The 23658-nt window shown below is 40.4% G+C and overlaps 1 protein-coding gene across 1 annotated transcript in view; it reads left to right on the top strand.

The window, feature by feature from the left end:
• The window catches only part of LOC308354717 (scavenger receptor cysteine-rich domain-containing protein DMBT1-like), a gene marked incomplete at its 5' end in the record, with an annotated part of 109032 nt that overhangs the window by 4885 nt on the left and 80489 nt on the right, over positions 1 to 23658 (top strand). The window contains 2 exons of the mRNA XM_080822340.1: positions 4067 to 4133; positions 19194 to 19318. Of these exons, the coding sequence (XP_080678466.1) occupies positions 4067 to 4133; positions 19194 to 19318 (192 nt within the window). The remainder of the gene's footprint in view (positions 1 to 4066; positions 4134 to 19193; positions 19319 to 23658) is intronic.

The following is a 23658-nucleotide window of genomic DNA, read 5'->3' as shown; positions in this document are numbered from 1 at the left end:
TAGCATAGTTGTACATCTAAAAACTTAATTTTGGATTAATGCAATTACTTCCTCCAGTCCCCGCAAATTAGACTTCAAACTCTGTGACAGCAAAACCAGGTGTGCTCTGTGAACTGTGACATCTGCAGCGCCGTCTGGGGTGACCCGGGGCCTGCTCCACAAATATGTGTTATGGGTGAATGCAGAATGTGTTCCTTCTCCTAACATGTAGTGTTTTTGTATCTCTGAAAGACTGGCCACAATTGCAACTGGTGAATGGCTCAGGCAGATGTTCTGGACGTGTGGAGGTTTTCTACCACGGCCAGTGGGGCAGGGTTTGCGACGACCACTGGGACATGAACGAAGCTGATGTGGTGTGTCGGCAGCTGAACTGTGGCCGTGCCCTCGCAGCCCCCGCGAAGGCTCAGTTTGGGGAAGGAGAGGGCAAGTTTCTGCTGGATGATGTGGACTGTACAGGAAGAGAGAGTTTCCTGGGACAGTGTCCCCACTCCGACTGGTCCGTCCATAACTGTGGTCCTGGAGAAGACGCCAGTGTTGTCTGCTCAGGTAACGGTCGCCACCTCTCTCTCTGAGGGTGTTCATGTCATTAAGCGGATGGCACCTCTGCTAATCCCCCAGTGACGCTTGCACCTGTGTAATCACAGACCGTCTCTGACCACATGTATGAGCCGAGAGTAAAGAGACGCTGGTAATTCAAGAACTTCACCTTGAGCTCGGGAATTTCCAGCCACAAGATGTTGAAATGGATTTTTTTTTTTTAATAGAGAAAAGGAGTGGAAGATCTTAGTGGTTCTATTACAAGGACTAGATCTCAAATGATAAAAGACAATGTAAATTGACAGGGACATTAATCACTCACTGAAAGCCATCTACCTTTCTTCAGGACACTGTGGGACTAAATGGTAGTTTTTCCCACTAAAAGTCTGCAATCTAAGGAAAGCGAAGAAACTGGGAGTTTATAAATTAGAAATAGCACAGAGTTTTGTCCTGTTGATGGTGAATCCAGGCCATGTATTGTTAATCACAAGTCTTCAACCAGTTACTAATTACCGTGATCATTCTAGACCAGAGTTTTTCAATCTCAGCACTACTGATGTTTGTGAACGCATACTTGTGGAGGGCATTATCCCTCACCTGAACCAACTGAATGACCCCACTGCCCCCAGCTTTGGCCACCAAAAATGTCTTCAGACATAGTCAAATGTCCCTTGGAGCGTGTGGGATCGCTCCTATTGAGAACAACTGGTCTAGACATAATTTCCACCAAATACATGACTCGTATAATGAGTATTACACTACCAATGCTGAAGACATAAATACGTATGCCCGTGGGATATAAAGGAAAAAACTTAGTGGGTCTAGAACAGTGAACTTCGTCACGTGCTAAAAATTTTAATCGTATCCAACCAGAAAGACTGTATTCATATTACACTAAGGTAATTAGCAAGTTAAGTCAATTCAAACAGCAAAAATATTGGGGGGGCTGTTGCTTTGTTTTCATCTATTTTTTATTTCTCTTTCCCCCCCCTTGACTTGGCTTTGTTTATTTTGATTACATAGTTGGAATTTTGGTTTAGAATTCCATCAAAGCAGTCTGTTCTACAAAGCCACTGGGTTCCTCCCCGTTTCATGTGTGTGCATTAACTGTATTAACTGTATTAACAAACATGGTTCATTAAAATCATCTGAACGAAGGCAGGGAGAATCAAAATTTTTATATATGAGAATCACATTCTTTCATGTTAAAATTCATTTTGAATTGAAATATCTCTGGAAACAACTTCCCTTTTCCAACATAAGTCTTTCTTCTCCCACATATTTACAGGGACTGAGTACTTCAAGCCTGCACTGGGTAAGCGCCTGCTTGTGTTTTATCGACATGCCATTTTCCATCCTATGTTCTACCTGGCCAGATAATAGGTAGATCATAAAGGGGAAAAAAGGGAATAATGGTGGGAGGGTTTGGATTGCCATATTTTAACATTCATTACTTGCCATTTGCACATTCCAGGGCTATTAAGATGATCCTACCATTAAACTGAAAATATGGTTGGGCCACTTCCTTCCTTCCACAAGAGTTAGCTTGATTTTTCATTTCAGTCATGAGGGTTTTAATGTATTCTCTGGTATTGATCTTTTCACCCAGTGGAATTGCAGTTAAAAGCATGGTTAAGGAAATACCTTGGTAAATTATTTGTGTAGCCTATACAACTCTGCAGCGTATGTTCTTTCCCACTGTGTGTCTTGTATGGCTGGAGGAGGGAGTGAATACTTTCACACGTTAACAGCCACTGAATTCTCAACCCCTCTCCCTACAGAGAACGCAGAGGAATCACCGCCAGCACCCCAAGGTAGGGAGTATTTTCATGTTGAATTTGCAGTATTTGTCCTTTCTTAATGCAAATTTTCCTTTTGGTTTAAAACCAGAAGGTTTTTTGGTTGGGGTTGCTGAACCAAACTTGAAGGGAGCAACGTATTACATATTTTGTACCTAAAAGATCAATTTATCGGTGTACTAGGAAACTGGTGAGTTCTGAAACTCGTAAACCCAGGGGGAAAATGCTCAATGGGCCCCGGGATGAGGGAAGGACAATGGGTTTGACAAAAGGAGGTTTGAGTTTAAGTCCATCTCTGCCCCTTGCTTAGTATGACCCTGGGCAAGCCACTCAATCCCTTTTTTTAAAAAAAGAGATAAAAACACTTCACAGAGCTCCATTTGGGTTAAAATTAAGTCATGTACATGGAATGAAAGCAAGAGCCAAATTTCATTGAGTGCGAAGGATATCCTAGGCATTTTTCTAAGACCCTGGCTTGCACAGTTATTCTTTCATTCTCTCATTCAGGGATCAAGAAAACTTTTCTGTAAGAGTCAGATAGTAAATCTCCTAGGCTCTGTGGCTGGATGTTCACTTCTCTATTTCTGTTCTGCTGCTGCAGCATGAAAGCAGCAGCCAGCACAGTTGGTAAGCTGCTGGGGGGCATACCTGTGTTCCCCAAAAATTTACTTACAAAATAGGCACTGGGCTGGATTTGAACCACAGGCTTCAGTGTCCCGACTCCTGTTTGAATGAATTAATTCTAAACACTTTGCATGCATGACTTATTTAATTTTCACAACAACCTTATGAAGTAGGTATGATTATAATTCCTGCTTTATCTTGGTGAGAAGACTGGAGCATAGAGATGTTAGTCAACTCGAGTGTCCAAGGCCAAGAAGTTAGCAAAAGGCACAGTTGCTGGTCCGTAAGATTATGATAACTTGCTTGGTTTTCATGGAGCGTTGATGTTAAAAATAGACATATTCTTCCCACTCAGTTAATTTCTTGAACCAGAGGCCATCCCTCCTGTTCCCTTTCCCTCATTCCACACAACCAGTGCCTCAGAAACTTCTCAGGCTCTACTTCCGAAATGTACGTTAAACCCATTACCATCTCCCAACTCTGCTGTTAAAACTATTCTCCAAAACTTCAGCATCTCAAATTACTGCAACGACTTTCTAAGTAGTCTTCTGCATTCTCTCCTCTCCATCACGCATGGAATCTGTTCCTGGCACAGAAACTAGAACTGGCTGGTAAATCATAAATCAGACCATTCCTCTTAACTCAAAGCCTTCCAAAGGCTTTCTGTTATATTTGGAACAATGTCCAGATCTTTCACAGGGACCTGCAAGACTTGACAGGATCTAGTCCTCGTCTATGTTTCTGACCAGTGAGAAAACACCTCATCTTGTGCTGGGCTCCCTATTGGATTTTTTTTTTCCACTATCCCTTGAAACCGACAAGGTAGTACTCACCTTCGGGTCTTTGCACTGGCTCTCCCCTCTGTCTGGAATGCTCTTTTCCCAGATTTTTCCTCAGCTGATTCCTTGTAATCCAGTCTCAGCTAAGACATCACTCCTTCGAGAGAATTCCCCCTGAATATACAATCCAAAATAGATTCCCTCTTAGTCATGCTCTGTTTTATCAACCTCTTGCTTATCTCTTCATAGTACCTAGACCATCTGGGATGGTCTTATTTCCCTTTTGTTCACCTGCTCACCATGTGCCCTTTCCACTCCACTCTCCAGAATGTGAGTTTTACGAGAGCAGGCATTTTGGCAAGTTTATGTCAGAGCCAAGGACGGTTCCTGGCACGTAATGGGTTCTAAATAAATATCTACTGAATGAAAAAACAATAGACACATGCTAGCACGCTGCCTCTCCTATAAAACTGGTGTTGAAGGCAACGTATTAGTCACTAGCCTGCTCAGTGATCCTCAAGCAAAAACAATAACTTCATTTAGGAAGATATCACTTATCAGGCAATTCTGCCTCCCACAAATTATTTATCAAGAATAATTCCATTGTGCACCATAATTTCCATCTCCCTTCAAATTCCAGGAATTTCAGAGCTTAGCCAAATAATCAGTTCTAATAATTAGCTAAGAGTTTTGTTGGTTAGTTATTGGCTGAATTCATTAGTTGGTTGTTTTTCTGCTAATTTCTCTTTTGTTCACGTAGTCGCTAAACTCGTATACCTATTTCTCTGGTTTTACTATGCAGATATATATGTCCTACTATCAATCATTGGAAATCTGTGGGAAGGTATATTTACTCAGATTAATAGAAATGTTCACCAATGGTCCAGGAAGAACATATCATGCCACTGGGTCCTGTGGGAAGCATGAGCTGAGAAAGCAGGTCAGAAGAAAAGAGGCCATGGCCTTCCTGCTTACTTGTTGTTGGGAGCCACTTCCCTGAACAGGCGGGGGACCCCAGCTTCCAGGAATCCTGGCTTGCTCTTGATGTGTGGGCACCCCGAAGACTAGCATCACATATTAAAGCTATAACCTCCAGAGTCTCTTCAAAACAATCAAATCAGCAAATATTTCTGAGATTCTATCATGTCCAAAGGACTGTATTTTGCCAGTTCACTAAGTTTTTTTACTATTAACATATAATGTATTATTTGTTTCAGGGGTACAGGTCTGTGAATCATCAGTCTTACACAATTCACAGCACTCACCATAGCACATACCCTCCCCAATATCCATAACCCATCCACCCTATCCCTCCTACTGCCCTTCCCTCCAGCAACCCTCAGCTTGTTTCCTGACATTAAGAGTTTCTTATGGTTTGTCTCCCTCTCTGGCTTCATATTGTTTCATTTTTCCCTCCCTGCCCCTATGATCCTCTGTCTTGTTTCTCAAATTCCTTATATCAGTGAGATCATATGATAATTGCCTTTCTCTGACTGACTTACTTCACTTAGCATAATATCCTCGAGTTCCATCCATGTCATTGCAAATGGCAAGATTTGAGGATTTTTTATGGCTGCATAATATTCCATTTTGTGTGTGTGTGTGTGTGTGTGTGTGTGTGTGTACACATACATACACACACGTGTGTGTGTGTGTATATATATATATATATATACACACATACACCACATCTTCTTTATCCATTCATCTGTTGATGGACATCTAGGTTCTTTCCATAGTTTGGCTATTGAAGACATTGCTGCTGTAAACATTGGGGTGCATGTGCCCCTTCAGATCACTACATTTGTATCTTTAGGGTAAATACACACTAGTGTGATTGATGGATCATAGGGTAGTTCTATTTTCAACTTTTTGAAGAACCTCCATACTCTTTTCCCGAGTGGCTGCACCAGCCTGCATTCCCACCAACAGTGTAGGAGGGTTCCTCTTTCTCCGCATCCTCGCCAACATCTGTCATTTCTGGACTTGTTAATTTTAGCCATTCTGATTGATGTGAGGTGGTATCTCATTGTGGTTTTGATTTGTATTTCCCTGATGCCGAGGGATGTGGAGCACTTTTTCATGTGTCTGTTGGCCACTTGGATGTCTTCTTTGCAGAAATGTCTGTTCATGTCTTCTGCCCATTTCTTGATTGGATTATTTGTTCTTTGGTGTTGAGTTTGGTAAGTTCTTTATAGATTTTGGATACTAGCTCTTTATCTGATATGTCATTTGTGAATATCTTCTCGCATTCTGTCAGTTGTCTTTTGGTTTTGTTGACTGTTTCCTTTGCTGTGCAAAAACTTTTGGTCTTTATGAAGTCCCAGTAGTTCATTTTTGCCCTTGCTTCTCTTGCCTTTGGTGATGTTTCTAGGAAGAAGTTGCTGGGGCTGAGGTCAAAGAGGGTGCTGCCTGTGTTCTCCTCAAGGATTTTGATGGATTCCTATCTCACGTTGAGGTTTTTCATCCATTTTGAGTCTATTTTTGTGTGTGGTGTAAGGAAATGGTCTAATTTCATTCTTCTTCATGTGGTTGTCCAATTTTCCCAACACCATTTGTTGAAGAGACTGTCTTTTTTTCCATTGGACATTCTTTCCTGCTTTGTCGAAGATTAGTTGACCCTAGAGTTGAGAGTCCATTTCTGGGCTCTCTATTCTGTTCCATTGATCTATGTGTCTGTTTTTGTGCCAGTACCATACTGTCTTGATGATTACAGCTTTGTAATAGAGATTGAAATCTGGAATTGTGATGCCACCAACTTTGGTTTTCTTTTTCAACATTCTTCTGGCTATTCAGGGTCTTTTCTTTTTTCGTATAAATTTTAGGATTATTTGTTCCATTTCTTTGAAAAAAGTTGATGGTATTTTGATAGGGACTACATTAAATGTATAGACTACTCTAGGTAGCATAGACATTTTCACAATATTTATTCTTCCAATCCATGAGTATGGAACGTTTTTCCATTTCTTTGTGTCTTCCTCCATTTCTTTCATGAGTACTCTATAGTTTTCTGAGTACGGGTTCTTTGCCTCTTTGGTTAGATTTATTCCTAGTATCTTATGGTTTTGGGTGCAATTGTAAATGGGATTGACCCCTTAATTTCTCTTTCTTCTGTCTTGGTGTTGATGTATAGAAATGCAACTGATTTCTGTGCATTGATTTTATATCCTGACAATTTACTGAATTCCTGTATGAGTTCTAGCAGTTTTGGATTGGAGTCTTTTGGGTTTTCCACATAAAGTATCATATCATCTGCAAAGAGTGAGAGTTTGACTTCTTCTTTGCTGATTTGGATGCCTTTTATTTGTTGTTGTTGTTGTTGTTGTTGTTGTTGTTGTTGTTCTTGTTGTCTGATTGCTGAGGCTAAGACTTCTAGTACTGTGTTGAATAGCAGTGGTGATAGTGGACATCCCTGCCATGTTCCTGACCTTAGGAGGAAATCTCTCAGTTTTTCCCCATTGAGAATGATATTCACTGTTTGTTCTTCATAGTTAGCTTTTATGATATTGAGGCAAGTACCCTCTATCCCTACACTTTGAAGCATTTTTATCAAGAAAGGATGCTGTATTTTGTCAAATGCTTTTTCAGCATCTATTGAGATTATCATATGGTTCTTGTTCTTTCTTTTGTTAAGGTGTTGCATCACATTGATAGATTTGTGGATGTTGAACCAACCTTGCAGCCCAGGAATAAATCCCACTTGGTCATAGTGAATAATCCTTTTAATGTACTATTGGATTATTTGGCTAGTATTTTGGCAAGAATTTTTGCATCCATGTTCATCAAGGATATTGGTCTATAATTCTCCTTTCTGATGGGGTCTTTGTCTCTGAGATTTGTAAATTTTACTATTAGATGATGGGGTGTTGACCAATTTTTATTGATTTTAAAAGGTTTTCTCTGTGCCTCCTGTATTTTGATGCTTGTTTCCTCCCCCAAATTAGGGAAGTTCTCTGCTATAATTTGCTCCAATATACCTTCTGTCCCTCTCTCTCTTTTTTCTTCTTCTGGGATCCCAGTTATTCTAATATTGTTTCATCTTATGGTATCACTTGTCTCTCAAATTCTCCCCTAATGATCCAGTAGTTGTTTATCTCTCTTTTTCTCAGATTCTTTATTCTCCATCATTTGGTCTTCTATATCACTAATTCTCTCTTCTGCCTCATTTATCCTAGCAGTGAGAGCCTTTGTTTTTTATTGCACCTTACTAATAGTTTTTTTTTTAATTATTATTTCAACTTGGTTAGATTTTAGTTCTTCTATTCCTCCAGAAAGGGATTCTCTAGTATCTTCTGTGCTTTTTTCAAGCCAAGCTATCATCTTTTAAATTGTCATTTTGAGCTCTAGTTCTGACACCTTACTAATTTCCATGTTGATTAGGTCCCTGGCAGTTGGTAGTGCATCTTGGCCTTTTTTTTTTTTTTTTTGAGGTGAATTTTTCTTCCTTGTCATTTTGTCAGAAAAGAATAGATGAATGAGAGAACAGAATGCTAAAAGTGTAATAACGACCCTAAAAAAATATATGGTAACCAAATCAGAAGAGACCCAAAACTGGGAGGAGAAGAAAAGGAAAATAAATAAATAAATAAATAAAGATAGATAGATATAGATATAGATATAGATATAGATACAGATATATATGTTTAGGCTGGTGAATAGAACAGAGCCACACACTTGATTTGGGGTGTATTTTGGTCTGTTAGAAGAAACTGCCTCCCAAAATTTTAAAGAAAAAAAATATGTGTGTGTGTGTGTGTGTGCGTGTGTGTAAACATAGAGAAGGGATGGATGACTAAAAAGATGAAAATTTAAAAAGATTAGAGTTGCCTGGGTGGCTCAGTCATTAAACATCTGTTTTCAGCTCAGGTCATGATCTCAGGGTCCTGGGATCAAGCCCCATATCAGGCTCCCTGCTTTGCCAGAAGCCTCCTTCTCTCTCTCCCACTCCTCTCTTGCTGTGTCTCTCTCTGTCAAATAAAGAAACAAAATCTTTTTAAAAAGATTTTTTTTAAAAGGAATTGATAAGCAGTTGGTCGGAAAAAGAAAAAATAATAGGAGAGAATGTGATCAGGCTGGAGACTAGAACAAAGCCATATACTAGATTTAGGGTATATTTTGATCGGTTAGAAAAAACTCTATCCCAAAATTTTAAAGAAAGAAAAACATATGTATACAAAAAATAAGGTTAAATACAATGAAGGGGTAGAATATGACTATAAAAATGAAAATTTGTGAAAAAGATTTTTAAAAAGGTATTGATAAGATAAAATAGTGAAAATGGGTTAAAAGGGGAAAGAGGAAAAACTAAAAAAAATAGAAAAGGAAAAAAATAATGAAAAATTTAAAAATTTAACTTTGAAAGTCTAAAGAATTATGGGGAAAAAGCCATGAATTCTATGTTACTTTCCCAAGCTCTGGAGTTCCGCAGTTCTCATTGATTGGTGAGCTTGGTCTTGGCTGGATATTCTTGCTGATCTTCTGGGGAAAGGTCCTGTTGCCGTGATTCTCAAATGTCTTTGCCTGAGGCAGAATTGCACTGCCCTTGCCAATGGCTGGGCTAAGCAAACTGCTCAGGTTCACTCTCGGAGCTTTCTGTAGAGCTTTGGAGGATGGGAATGAAAATGGCTGCCTGCCAATCTCCGGCCCAGAGGAGCCAAGAGCTCAGGACCCCACTCCTCAGTGCACCCTCAGAGAGAAGCAATCAATCAATCCCTCCCATCTCCCTGGTATCCGGCTGTGCTCCAAGCTCACCCGGCCTGTGACTGAGCATTTCTGTTTCTGGCACATGGTCCCTTTTGGAGTCTCCAAACCCAGCAGACTCCTGCCATGTGCTCCTGTGCTACTCCTCCCAGTGGAGGAAGGGGGGGATCTCTCCAGATCTGCCACTTCTGGGGTCACTGCTCAAAGAGCAGTGGCCCAACTGTGCCTCAGATCACATTTAAGGTAACCCCGAGCTGAGAGCTCACTGCTCAGCTCTGTCTCTGCAGTCAGCTTCCCCGCTCTAATACCTGGCAACTCTGCCACACTCAGCACCCTGGGTCTTTCTGTGACCCCCGGGGTCCTGAGACCACACTGTCCCCATGAGGGCTCCATCCCCAGCTTAGCCTCTGGAGCAATGTCCCTCAGTGGAACAGACTTCTAAAAGTTCCAATTTTGTGCTCCACTGTTCTACCACTTGCTGGGTGCCAGCTCCTCCCCCTGCAGTCTCTCTTCCCATATGTCACTTCAGATTCACTTCTCCGCACATCCTACCTTCCAGAAAGTTGTCGCTTTTCTGCTCCTAGAATTGCTGCTCTTCTGTTCGATCGCCTGTTGATTTTGTAGGTGTTCAGAATGGTTTGATTACTATCTAGCTGAATTCCTGGGACCAGACAAAAATTAGGTCTCCTGCTCCTCCACCATCTTGCTCCTCCCCTCCCCCCAAGAGTTCACTATATTTTACACTTTTATATTTGGACCTGTCACATTGAAGTTTTGTTGAATATCAGTAAGTATGTAAAGTAAAAGCTGTTCAATTTAATTGAATAAAAAACAGGTCCATTTATTTGTACCAATGGAAATTCAGCAACCATATTATCAGGTAAGAGAATACTTTTGTGCTGTTTTCTCTGGGAATACTTCTGATTACCCAACCAAATTCAGAAAAGAAATAAATGAGTCATTGTTGAGTTGTTTTGCTGAGTGACTCATTATAACCTGCCCCTTACTTGTGAGTATATGTGGAGCTGATTTCCAGGGTGTTGCCACCAATTGATTCACTAACTTCTTTTAAAAAAATGAGTTTACAGTGCCATTTTTTGAATAAAGAGTAGAAACCATTTTGAACATAGTGTTCTTCTAATTGTCTTTAATTTCATTTTGGCCAGCTTGCTCTGAGAATATCCAAACTCTTTTAATTTTTATAAATGATATGTTGCAAATTTTCTTTGGAGGAAGCATCATTTGGTTACATGTAATATTTGATTATTGTAGGTGTTTTGAATGGCTGCTGTAACAAATTGTTACTTAGTGGCATAAATAACCCAAGGATATTATCTTGTCGTTCTAGAGGTCAGAAGTCCAAAATAAATTTCACTGAATTAAAATCAGGGTGTCATGCGGCACCTGGGTGGCTCAGTGGGTTGAGCTTCTGCCTTCAGCTCAGGTCATGATCTCAGGGTCCTGGGATCGAGCCCTGCATCAGGCTCTCTGCTCGGCAGGGAGCCTGCTTCCCCCTCTCTCTCTGCCTGCCTCTCTGCCTACTTGTGATATCTCTCTGTGTGTGTGTGTGTGTGTGTGTGTGTGTGTGTGTGTGTCAAATAAATAAATAAAATCTTAAAAAAATAAAATAAAAAAATAAAATCAGGGTGTCAGCCAAGTTATGTTCATTCTGGAGACTCTAGAAGAGGATCCATTTCCTTGCTTTTTCCAGCTTCTAGAGGTGTTCGAATTCTTTGGCTGATGGCCCCATTTCTCTATCTTCAAAGACAACAGTGTAGTGTTTTCATATTTCTCTCTGAATCTCTTCTTCTGCCTTTGTTTCCTCTTTTAAGAATGCTTGTGATTACATGGGGCCCACCTGGATAATCGGGGTAATGTCCCTTATCTTAAGACAGCTGATTAGCAACTTTAATTCCATCTGCATCCTTAATTCTCCTTGCTCTGTAACAGGACATAGTCATAGGTTCCAAGGATTAGGATGTGGACATCTGTGGGGGTCCAGTATGCTGCCCCGCCCACACACTTAAATACAATTCATAGTTGCTATGCTAAGTGGCACAGAGGTGGACATATCTCTCTGAATGTACACTGAAATATGGTGACCCAGAAAGCAAACAGAGAAGAAGGGTGTGATAAAAAAGGGGTAGCTTTGACCTGAGTCAATACAAGAAGAAAAGCAATGTTGTCATCCACGGTTGTTTCTTCTGTCAGTATTCCTAAGGGATATTGTAGTAATTCCCAGGGCTACATAGTGTGCAGAGTCAGTTCTGGAGATAGGAGACATTGTGGGGTTGTGTGGATTTCTGGAGAGTTATAGGCTGGGCCAATACCTATCACAGCCACAGAACCACACGTCAGTAACAAAATAGGCTGAGGGAGGAAACAAGCAGAGAAAACCAATGCAAGTCATTCAGGGGTCCTGACAGTCCAGACCACCACCCAACTCTCAGGGAGAATATTCAGATCCAACACACATCGTTCTTGTCACAAAACACCAAACACCTGCACCTAAACTTCGAGGATGGGAGGGAGGGGATGCAGCTGACTGAGCTGGGGATCCATGGGGGGGCGAGGGTCAGAAGCTGAGAGGTGACCTAGGCTCTCTATCACTTATGTTATGGTCACTTCAAAGTTGAAGCAAAATGACCATTTATGAGACGACAGGGAGTCCCTGGTTGTCCGCATCTCCAAGCCGTCATGAGCGGTTACTTACAGCTAACAGACGTTTCTTCATTATAGTTCTACCTACTGCCAGCTCAGCTCAGCTCTCTCTCGTGACTCTGGCACGTCGGACATCACCAGGTAGGACCCCCCCTGGCCCCACCCACTACCACTGCCGCCATTACTGGTTTCTGGCTCCTCTTGTCATGAGAGTCAGCTGTTCCGCCACCACCAGTAGACCCTGCTGATGTTCTTTTTTTTTAATCTTTTTTTTTAAGATTTTATTTATTTATTTGACAGACAGATCACAAGTAGGCAGAGAGGCAGGCAGAGAGAGAGAGAGAGAGAGAGAGGAGGAAGCAGGCTCCCTGTTCAGAGGAGAGCCTAATGCGGGGCTCGATCCCAGGACCCTGGGATCATGACCTGAGTGGAAGGCAGAGGCTTCAACCCACTGAGCCATCCAGGTGCCCCGACCCTGCTGATGTTCTATTTGAGGCTGAACGATTCAAGAAGGACCATGAGAGAGCTGGGATTTCATGCTGTTCGGCTTCACTTCATGTTTATTACCTATGGCTTTACATCAAAAATCATCATAACACATTTCACAAATTTCCCATGTTTCACAAATGTAAGGAGTAAGAGGAAAAGAGGTAGGGGTGTTTGTGTGTGTGTGTGTGTGAAAGAGAGAGAGAGAGAGAGAGAGAAAGAGGGTGATAGTACTAAAAGCGTCACCTTCTACATTTTGAATTTAAGAAAGACAGCATCTGGCCTTATGTCTGGAAAGTGTCCAACCTGGAAAGACTCCATTATTTTCCGTATCAGTGAAAGGGACACCCTTCCTAGTCGTGGGGAGTAGTGGTCACTATTGTTTTATCATTGAGCTCCTCAATGCTGACTCATCTGTAACTATTGACATTTCAATTATACCATCAAATAATCCATATTCTGCCAATGATGACAACAACCCTGAGGGAGACCTCATACCTGCACTGTCCATGTGACTATTGACTCCTTGAAATGTGGCTCCGCAGAACGGACACCTGCTGTGCATGTCCAATGCACGCTGGGTCTTTCAAAGACATGATATGATTAAAAGAATGTAGAATTCCTCTGATTACCATCTTTATATTGACTATATGTTGAAATGATAATATTTTAGATATATTGGGTTAAATAAGACATATTGTTGGAGCACATGGGTGGCTCAGTCAGCTAAGCATCCATCTCTTGATTTCAGCTCAGGTCATGATCTCAAGGTCGTGAGATCGAGCCCTGCATCAGGCTCTGCACTGACTGTGGAGCCTGCCTGAGATTCTCTCTCCCTCTCCCCCGCCCTGCTTACACACACATGCACAAAGGCATGTGCACTCTCTCTCCCTCAAAAAAAAAATACATTGCTGAAATTAATTTCGCCTGTTTCTTTTAACTTTTTAAAATGTGGCTATCAGAAAATTTTAAATTACATATGTGGCTCACATTTTATTTCTAGTAGACATGCCGTCTTATGCCACATCAGACGGTCTGACATGAATTTTCTTATCTGACCTTCCCAATACCTGGAGATGGAACTTCTATCACCCCTTTTTCTGAATGGGAGAAATTCATGCTCAGCTAGGTCAGATACTGTCCCCAAGGTCGATAGAATGATTAATATAGACAATCTGACTTCAGAATCCTAGAGCTTAATCTCTGAACTATCTTAACTCTCTAAATTGCTTTAAAATCCTTAAACTACTGGAAGCCTGCGTGGCTCGGTTGGTTAAGTGTCTGCCCTTGGCTCAGGACATGACCCAGGGTCCTGGGATTGAGCCAGGCATCAGGTTCCCTGCTCAGTGGGGAGTCTGCTTCTCCCTCTCTCTTTATCCACGAACCCCTCCTCCGCTCGTGCCCTCTCTCTCTGTCTCTCTCAAATAAATAATTAAACAAAATCTTTTAAAAAGTGCTTCAGTTTAAGCATTTTTAATAGTTTCTAAAGAAGACTGACCAGGCATGTTACCTATTTAGAAACCACGAAGATCCATTTGTGGCAACGGAAGCTAAGAGTCAAAAGTCAGAGCTAATATCTGAGCCAGGCCTGCATTTATTTTCTTATTCTCCCATTTCTCCAACACCCACATGTCCACTGCCTATCAGTGGTCCACTAGGACGCCAGTGTCTTCTCCCCTGCACACCTTGTCCAATCTTTCCCATCCCAAGCTGGCAGCAGTACTCTCCCTTCTAGATTCCCAGCTCTGTGCCTGTCCTCACTTTGAGCTTTTATTCCTTTCCTGATTGTTCTTTGTATCCACTTGTTGCACCAACGACATGGTCAGTTCCTTGGAGCAGAAAATTCGTATGTTTTTCATCCATGACATTGTCTCCACCTCCACTCCAGCACCCCCTCCCCCACGCAGTCTCAAGAACAATGCCCACTCTCTGACAGGCATTCCGCGTTTGTTAAATGAAGAAATAAGTAAATGCTTGGATAAATGAATCCCATCTGACTGATCCCAGGTTGCATATCTATGTCTACTTCCAAATATTAACAAAAGAGAGATCAAACACATTAAATTCTTATATCTTATGTCTAAGTGACTAAGGATTCTTTTGAAATCTGAGTGACATATTCCATTCACTTGCCAATACAATGCTCAGAGCCATGTGCTGGACCACAGGGTTTGGGGCCACTCTCTCCTACCTCCCAGCTGTGTGGCCCTCACTAGTTTTTCTTTGCATCTTTGCACTCAGTTTTCTTATTGGAAATGGGGGTAATAACTATGCGTTTCAAGGAGTTGTAAGGAGTGTATCAGTGAGTTTGTGTAAAGTACTTGGAGGACAGTGTGGTGCAGCCGTGTGATACATGTAGCCATGTGATGTGAGTGTAGGCTTCTGTGCCTTCAGGTGTGTCCTATGGAACAGCACTGTTCAAGGAAGAAGGTTTCTGCTCCATGACTGCTAGGTTGGGTAATTAGGGTACAGCATTCCTGCTCTTTGCTTATAGTCATGGCCATTTTGTCCAAATTCCTCCCCCAGCACCTGGCAATCCCCAACTTACTTTCTATCTCTACAGATTTACCTGTTCTTGATATTTCACATGAATGGAGTCAAGCAGTAAGTGGTCTTTTGTGTCTGGCATGATATTTTCAAGGTTGCTGTTCCCTTTAAAATTCTCTCTGTTGAATGATCTCATGTAGAGCTAATTGAATTCTTCTCCTGGAAACATGAAGCAGATAAAAAAAAGTCCTTCCCTTTCTATTTGGCATCAAACATCAAGGGTCATTTTCCTTGTATTTTTTTCCCCAACAGCACTCTCAACATCCACCGTCCCAGAAAATGTTAATCGCCCAACCACATCATCGGGAAGGCCAACAAGCTATGAGCTACAACCCCCCAAAATGGGTATGATACCTTGTATTTGCCACTTCCAGCATTCAAACCCATAGGAAGGATGAATGAAAACTTAGGGCCAGGGACAATCCACTACCAAGAGATCCAGGGGTAATGTGTTGCCAGTGTTAGCTTCCATACCAGATTTTATGCTCCGTGAGAACAAGGTCTTTGTCTTCCTAGCTCATCACTGTACTTCTAGCAGTTATCACAGTGGTTGGCACACAGTAAGAACCCAACAAAGTTGACTGAATCAATAAATGAATGTACAAGTGGTGCACGTGTGGACCTGCAACTTAACCCCTCTTGGGGTAACTTCAGTCTTGGCTAAGAACCATCCTGCTAGTCAGTGCAGAGGCCAGAGTGGAGGCAAATCCCTTCATGAAGCCAAATCCTTCTAACAAATATTTTTTCTCAAGCTCAGCAGATAATGAAAAGTTACCAACTATCCTATCAGGTAGAACAATGATTCCATCACCTGGTACTCCAGACGGGAGGTACAAACAGACGGGTCATGCCATTAGGTTATGTGATGTCCTCTGCGCAGTCACCCAAGATAATCAGCATCCTGATAAATAGAATCCTTTTAAAACTTTTGCTCAATTCAGCAATGACTTATTTTACTGCTGCAGAGCATATGCAGAACCTGGAGTTGATGTAGGGCCAGAGAAAGCGAGACATTTGGAGGCAGCAGGATCACACTTAGGAGCTTCCTATAAGCATCCTGGACTTGACTGCAATCTCATTAAAAAGTCATTCTTCCTGAGTGTGTGGCCAGTCCAGATGTTTTGGAAAGGTGTGGCATAGCTGGTAGCTCTTCACCAGTCATTCGTTGAGTCCTTTTCTGACATGTTGTCCTGTGCCTGTCTCAGGAAGAGAAATTTCAGTTCTTTTTTTCTTTGTTTAAGTAGGTATTCAATAGTTTTTTATTTAAATTCAATTAATTAACATATAGTTGATTATTAGTTTCAGAAGTAGAGTTTAGTGATTCATCACTTGCATATAACAACCAGTGCTCATTGCATCAAATGCCTTCCTTAATGCTCATCACCCAGTTACCCGTTCCCCCACCCCCATCCCCTCACCCCTCCAGCAACCCTCAGTTTACTTTCTGGGGTTAAGAGTTTCAGTTCTAATCACTGTTTCCATGCTGTTCCAGTTCTACCTGTGATTGACTCACTGTCTTCCAGCCGCAGAGCCAATGTTCCTTGGCCCAACCCATCAGGTCAGCAGCCTTCCCCATAGGATGCACCATGGCAGGAATTGCCATTGCCCTTGAAGACCCAGGGGGTCACCACAATGGGGGAAGGAGCCTGGGGGCTGCAGTCAGAGGCCTGGAAGGCGCCCAGGGAAGACGACAGTGAGAGGAGGAAAGATCACCACCTCCAGGATGGGTCTGGGCCTCTGACCACTTTGGCACCTGATCGTTCTCACCCTCCTGCTGTTCCAGCAAAGCATTCTGAAGTTCAGAAAATACAGAGATTAAGAAATCACATAGTCATGTCCCCTTTGCCTACAGATGACTAATGCTTACATTTTGTTATATTGGTTTTCCAGCCTTACCAAGAAATAAAGCATCATAGATAAACGTGAAGTTCCCCCAATTCCTCAGGCCCAGTCTCTGTTTTCTCCTTCTTCCTCAGAGACAAACACCCTCTTGAATTTTGTATGTATCTCCAGCTTTAGTATCTTTACAAATGGGAATTATATGATCTCTCCATATGTTATTTTGTGTTTTTCTTTCACACAAATAACCTTGTCCCCTATATGTCATTCAGTACCTCTTATTCTTTACTCAGAGTTATGTTTTCGATATTCACCCATGTTGAGATATATATGTATATTTCCCTGCTTTTGACTGCTGTAGTGTTACATTTTTTGAATAAGCCATTTAAATTTCCCCACTGATGGAAATGCATTTTCTTAATTTTTCATGTCTTCCCTGTTGATGTCAAGTCCTAAAACACCAGTGCATGATAAATACATATTCCACATATGTGGAATGGAATGAAATATATATTTTTATTATTATTTATTAAATATTATTTATTTTATCTAATCTGCCTTGTTCAGTGACTGATAAAAAGCACATTGCACAGTGGAGTAGTCACTAAACAATATTCTCCTAGAATGCTCTTACATTTGTGGAGTAATCACAGGGTTCCCCTTAATCTGTAAGGAAGGCAGATAGGGTGAGTTCAAGAGGGAGGTTTCAAAAACTTACCTTAATTTTCATTTCCACAGGAGACTGGCCCACACTGAGGCTGGTAAATGGCCCCGGGAGATGCTCTGGACGGGTGGAAGTTTTCTACCAGGGCACTTGGGGGTCCGTGTGTGGTGATGGCTGGGATCTGAAGGAGGCGCATGTCGTGTGCAGGCAGCTTGGGTGTGGCTGGGCGGTGTCTGCCCCCTTGGGCGCCCATTTTGGCTCACGCTCTGGAAAGATTCTCCTGGACAATGTGCACTGCAGTGGTGAGGAGAGCCACCTGGCCCTGTGCATCCACGATGCCTGGTTCACTCACAAGTGTGGTCAGGAGGAGGATGTTGGAGCCATCTGCTCAGGTGAGAGGTCTTTGTGTGGTCTGAATGACTCTGAAAGAATGGGTTATTACAGAAACTGAGCAATGAGCCTGTGGTCCCATCCAGCAATGGTAATGGCTTCCTCTCTTTACACTAACAGATTCTCTGATGACAACCTCCTCCCCTCCAGGTAAGGCTGATTCCAGCCATTTTTATATCCCATTCTTAGTTCTAGTTCTGGATAGCTAATATTTATATGTGTGATAGAAGTGGAATGAAAATGACCCCATTAAACCAAGCTGTGAGCAGTTTACAGAAGTTGCTTTGATTGATCCATATAGCTTGAAACCTAAAAGGTTTTCCCAGTCTACAGTTCAACCCACCATAACACATGGAACTCAGAATACTGGCATGGTGCTGACCTTGCTCTCATATGCTCAGGTTCTCTTTGAGGAAACCTGCTAATCCTGACCTGACTGACCCTTCTTCTGGGCAAATGCTTGATGGTAGATCTCAGGCACAATTTAGGTGCAACTTGGTGGAGAGCTCAACAGTGAAGAGCAGTATCCGCAAAGGAACCAGCTAACCACCCCATCACTCAGGTGTAGGAATCTTTCTAAGTTAGAGTGAAATTACCAGGTTTCCCGAGTAATTAGATCAGAAAATAATCCTTCTGGAGTCTGTGGGATCTTGTCCTTTCCAACAGGTGAAGAAAGAAACAACATCAGTTAAAAATTTATCCTTATGTGCCTTTAGAATTCCTCTGCCATTAGGAAGAACCCTGAGCCATTGCAATCTTTTTTTTTTTTCATCCTAAAGCAATTGGTGTTTTATTTTATTGTGTATCATAACTACCCAGAGGGCCTATTAAAACACAGATTGCTGGGCCACAACTCCAGAGTTCCTGATTCAGTGGGTCTAGGGTGGGGTGTAAGAATTTGCAATTCCAACAAGTCCAGGATGCTTATGCGGCTGGTCTGGGGATCACAGTTTGAGAACTACTGTCTTAAAACAAAGAAGGAATCTTTCTTATCCTAATAAATAGAAGCAGAATTACTATCATCTTCATCATCATTATCATTCTCACTATCGTCATCATCATCATCACCACCATTGTCATCGTCATCATTATTGTCATCACCACCATCATCACCATTGTCAACATCACCACCATTGTCATCATCATTATTGTCATCATTACCATCAGGACCATTGTCCTCATCATCACCACCAGCATCATCGTCGTCATCACCAGCATCATCACCATTGTCATCATCACCATCATCACCTTTGCCATTGACATCATTGCTGTCCTCATCACCATTATTGCTGGCATCATCATCATCATTGCCATCATCATTGTCATCATCACCATTATTGATGTCACCATCCTCAGTGCCATTATCCACATCCTCATTACCAATACCATCACTATCATCAGCAAAAGCTATTCTATCTAGTAAGTCAAACTTTGTATTTATGCATCACATCTCTGGTTGATTTTAGTTTACATGCTTTTTAACTGTTATGTATATACAAAACTAAGCATCCAAACAAGAGTATGAGTAAATTATTAAGATATTTGCAAATATCTGGATATCCATGAATATGTAAGAAACCAGGTCTCTGTGGATGATTCATTTTCTATTTATAGCTAGGAGTCTGAGGTTGCATTTGTGGCCTCTTCTTCATCTGATTGCTACTGTCCTAATCCAAATCCTCATCACCTCTTTCTCCCTGGATGAACACAGACTTCTCCTAACTGGCTTCCCTGCCTGCTTGCTCCCAACATTATAGTCCATTGTTTACATGCAATCAAAGTTACCTTTCAAAAATAAAAGTCAAGAGGACACCTGAGTGGCTCAGCCAGTTAAGTGACTGCCTTCAGCTCAAGTCATTATATCAGGGTCCTGGGATCTAGTCCCACTTAGGGCTCCCTGTTCAGTAGGGAGTCTGCTTCTCCCTCTCCCTCTCCTTGCTCATTCTCTCTCTCTCTAATAAATAAACAAGATCTTTTTAAAAAATAAAAGTCAGACTTACTGAGATCTAATTTATTTACAGTAAAAATCACCGTGTAGTTTAAAGAATTTTGATAAAAATTTAAAAAAATAACCATCACCACCAAGATATAAAACATTTCTATTACCATAAGGAGTTTCCTCATACCTCTTTGGAGTCAATTCCCTCACTTAACACCTAAGTCCTGGCAACCACCAATATTATTTCTGCCCCCGTAGGTTTGACTTTTCCAGAATATTATCTAAGTTAGTCAGATAATATGTAGCATTTTGTGTTGGGCTTCTTATCATAATACTTTAGAGATTCACCCATGTAGCTCCATGTATTGGACACCCATTCTTTTTTATTGCCGAGTAGTATTCTACTTTACAGATGAGCCAAATATGTGCATCTATTTGCCACTTGATGGATATTGAGTTTATTTTTAATTCTTGACTATTATTAATTAAGCTGATTAAAACCTTCATATACAAATTACAAACAATTTACCAAGGTGGCTATACCATTTTGCATTCCCACCTAAAATATATGAGATTTACAATTGCTCCACATACTTGTCAACACTTGGATTTTCTACTTTTTGTTTGGTCATTATAGTCTCTCTCCTATAATGAGAATGATATCTCTTTGTGGTTTTAATTTGCTTTCCCCTATGACTAGTGATACTAAGTACATTTTAATGTGTTTATTTGCATCTCTTCTTTGGTGAAGTGTGTGTTTAAATCTTTTATCTTTTATTTTTTTAAAGATCTTATTTATTTATTTATTTATTTATTTATTTATTTATTGGACAGACAAAGATCACAAGTAGGCAGAGAGGCAGGCAGAGAGAGGGGGAAGCAGGCTTCCTGCTGAGCAGAAAGCCCAATGTGAGTCTCAATCCCAGGACCCTAAGATCATGACCTGAGCTGAAGGCAGAGGCTTTAACCCACTGAGCCACCCAGGTGCCCCTAAATCTTTTATCTTTTTTTAATTGAGATATCTTATCATGTTGTAAGATAGGTCTTTATATATCAAATATTATACATTTTAAAATACTAGATACAAGTATTTTCTCAGATGTGTGTTTGGCAAATATTTTCTCTCAGTCTATAACCTGCCTTTTCATTTCCTTAAAAGTGTTTTTTGAAAGACAGAATTTTTTAAGTTTTAATGAATTCTGATTTCCCAAGATTTTTTTTCTTTAGCCAAATAGGCTTTTGTGTCTCATGTAAGAAATCTTTGCTTGACCAGAAGTCTCAGAGATTTTTTTTCCTGTTTTCTTCTAGAGGTTTCATAGTTGTTGATTTTGCATTTAGCTCTATGATCCATTTTTGTTGATTTTTTAATATGTTTCCAAGGACTTTTTCCATATACATCTTTAATCATTTCCATACCATTTGTCTAAAAGACTCTCCTAATTCCACTAAAATAATTTGGCACTTTTGTCAAAAATAAAATAATCATTAATACTTGGGCCTATTTCTAAACTCCCTCTTGTTCCTCTGACTTATGTGACAATTCTCATGCACATATCACATTGTCTCAATTCCTGCAGCTTTAAAATAAGTCATGAAATCAGGTAGTGTGGATGCTTCAACTTTACGCTTTCTTCTTCTTTTTTAAAAGCTGTTTTGGTTGACCTAGGTTTTTGGCCTTTCATATAAAATTTTAGAGTCAACTTGTCAATCTCTACAAAAAAATATCTGCTGGAATTTTTAGTTTGGATTGTACTGAGTCTATATGTAAATTCAGAGAAAATTGACATCTTAATAATACTGAGTTTCTGATCATCAATAAGGCATATCTCTTCATTTATTGAGGTCTTTCATTTATCTCAATATTTATTTTTCCATGTACAAATTTTGCTCATAGTTATCAGACTTATCCATAACAATTTCATGGTTTTGGATGTTACTATAAAACATATTTTTAAAACTTTCTATTTTGATATTTATCTTTGTGACTAGGGAATTAGTTATTTTCCCAAAACAAGGAAGTATTTATCATTGGAGATACTATGGTAATTTTTGAATTTATTCATTTCTTAGTTTATAAAATTCTTTCCTATCCATTATCAGATTTAATTCCCAGTTTTACAGATCAGAAAACAGATAATACAATACAGATAATACGTACAAAACAGATAATACGTGGTAGAGTAAGAATCAGGTTCCAGAGTAGAACACTCCTGTCTTTGGACTGGAAATTCACTAAAGCTCTTTAGAACTGGCTTTTATATTTCACCAAGAGATACTAGAAATTGGTTTGGTGTGCCAGATAACTTTCCCTCTTCTCAGCTTCAGTTGTGCATCTATGAGGGGCTGTTCATCACTAATCGTGTTTTCTTTTTATTGTAGCTGCTGAAATGACAATGACACCCATTATCTCCGAGGAAGAGCAAACACCAATAGGTATTTTAAAAATGCAGCTTTTTTGAGTTTATACTGAAATCTTTCATCTTATAATTTATTCAAGTTTCCAAGTTATTTTGTGTTTCTAGAAAGAAGAAGAAAATAAAAATTAAAAAAATAAAAATAAAATTACAGATTTAAAAAAAAAGAAGTTTAATAGCAAACATTGCCAGTAGTCTCCAGTCCCTACCAGAATCCTCTAGGCAGTTAAATAAAGATGTTCCTGAGAATATGCTCCCAGAACTACTAGATCAACATGTTAAGATGAATCGTACACACATACACACACACACACACCACACGGGCTCAATGGTCTGATGAATTTGGGAAACATTGCATTAAAAAAATTAAACAGGTTTCTTTACTACAGGATGTCTAGGAGCCTTTAATATACAGTTAATCCTATAAATGCCCACTAGAAGTCATATCAGGCCATGGTCATGAAATACACTTGACCCAAATTCCTTTTCATTATGTATCATCTCTTAGGAAGTTTTCTGCATAGTATCAGTAAGGAAAATGTAAAAATCCTAGGATCTGGGATGCATACATATGCTACCACATTATTCTAATCAAATTAAAATGAGGGGCACCTGGCTGACTCAGTCCATGGGGCAGGTGGCTCTTGATCTTGGGATTGTGAGTTTGAGCCCCATGTTGGGTGTAGAGATTACTTAAAAATAAAATCTTTAGAAGAAGTACCTGTTCCTTCATGTCGCTGAATGTCTGAATTCAAGGTCACTGTCCTCTAATACCTGTGCTGCCTGAAAGAGGTCTACACCCTCCCCTTCTACACATTTCTCAAGGTAGCTTCTCCTGGTCTCCACAAGAGGACATTTACTGTATATTTCTGTCTTTTCTGTTGACATCTCTCATAATCCACCTTATATTACATTCCTTGTATATATATCCTAGCTTCTGAGTGAGATATAAGCCTTTTAAACGCAGGTACTGTGTCTTGGTTTCTTTGTATTCAATAAGTATTTGTTACGAATGGTAGCTCACAGCATTATTAATTTGCAAAGCTGATTATATTGCCTTTAGGTCTCCTTAAGTATGATGTTCTTAAGTTTATCTTATTTCTTAAGAATTTATTTCTACTGGGCCAAGGAGTCAAAGATAAGTTTACCATGAATATCTAATGCATGTCCAAAAAGCTAAACAATCTTATTTAATGGTGATGATGGTGACTTACTTAGATGAATCAAAAGAAAACACAAAGTTCCAGAAGGGTCTTATAATGGATCCTTCCAGCAGTGT

Source organism: Martes martes, assembly GCF_963455335.1.
Source record: "Martes martes genome assembly, chromosome: 14".
In the NCBI taxonomy this organism is placed as follows: Eukaryota; Metazoa; Chordata; class Mammalia; order Carnivora; family Mustelidae; genus Martes; species Martes martes.
The sequence above is the reverse complement of the archived record's forward strand: the minus strand, read 5'-3'. Positions and strand labels throughout refer to the sequence as shown.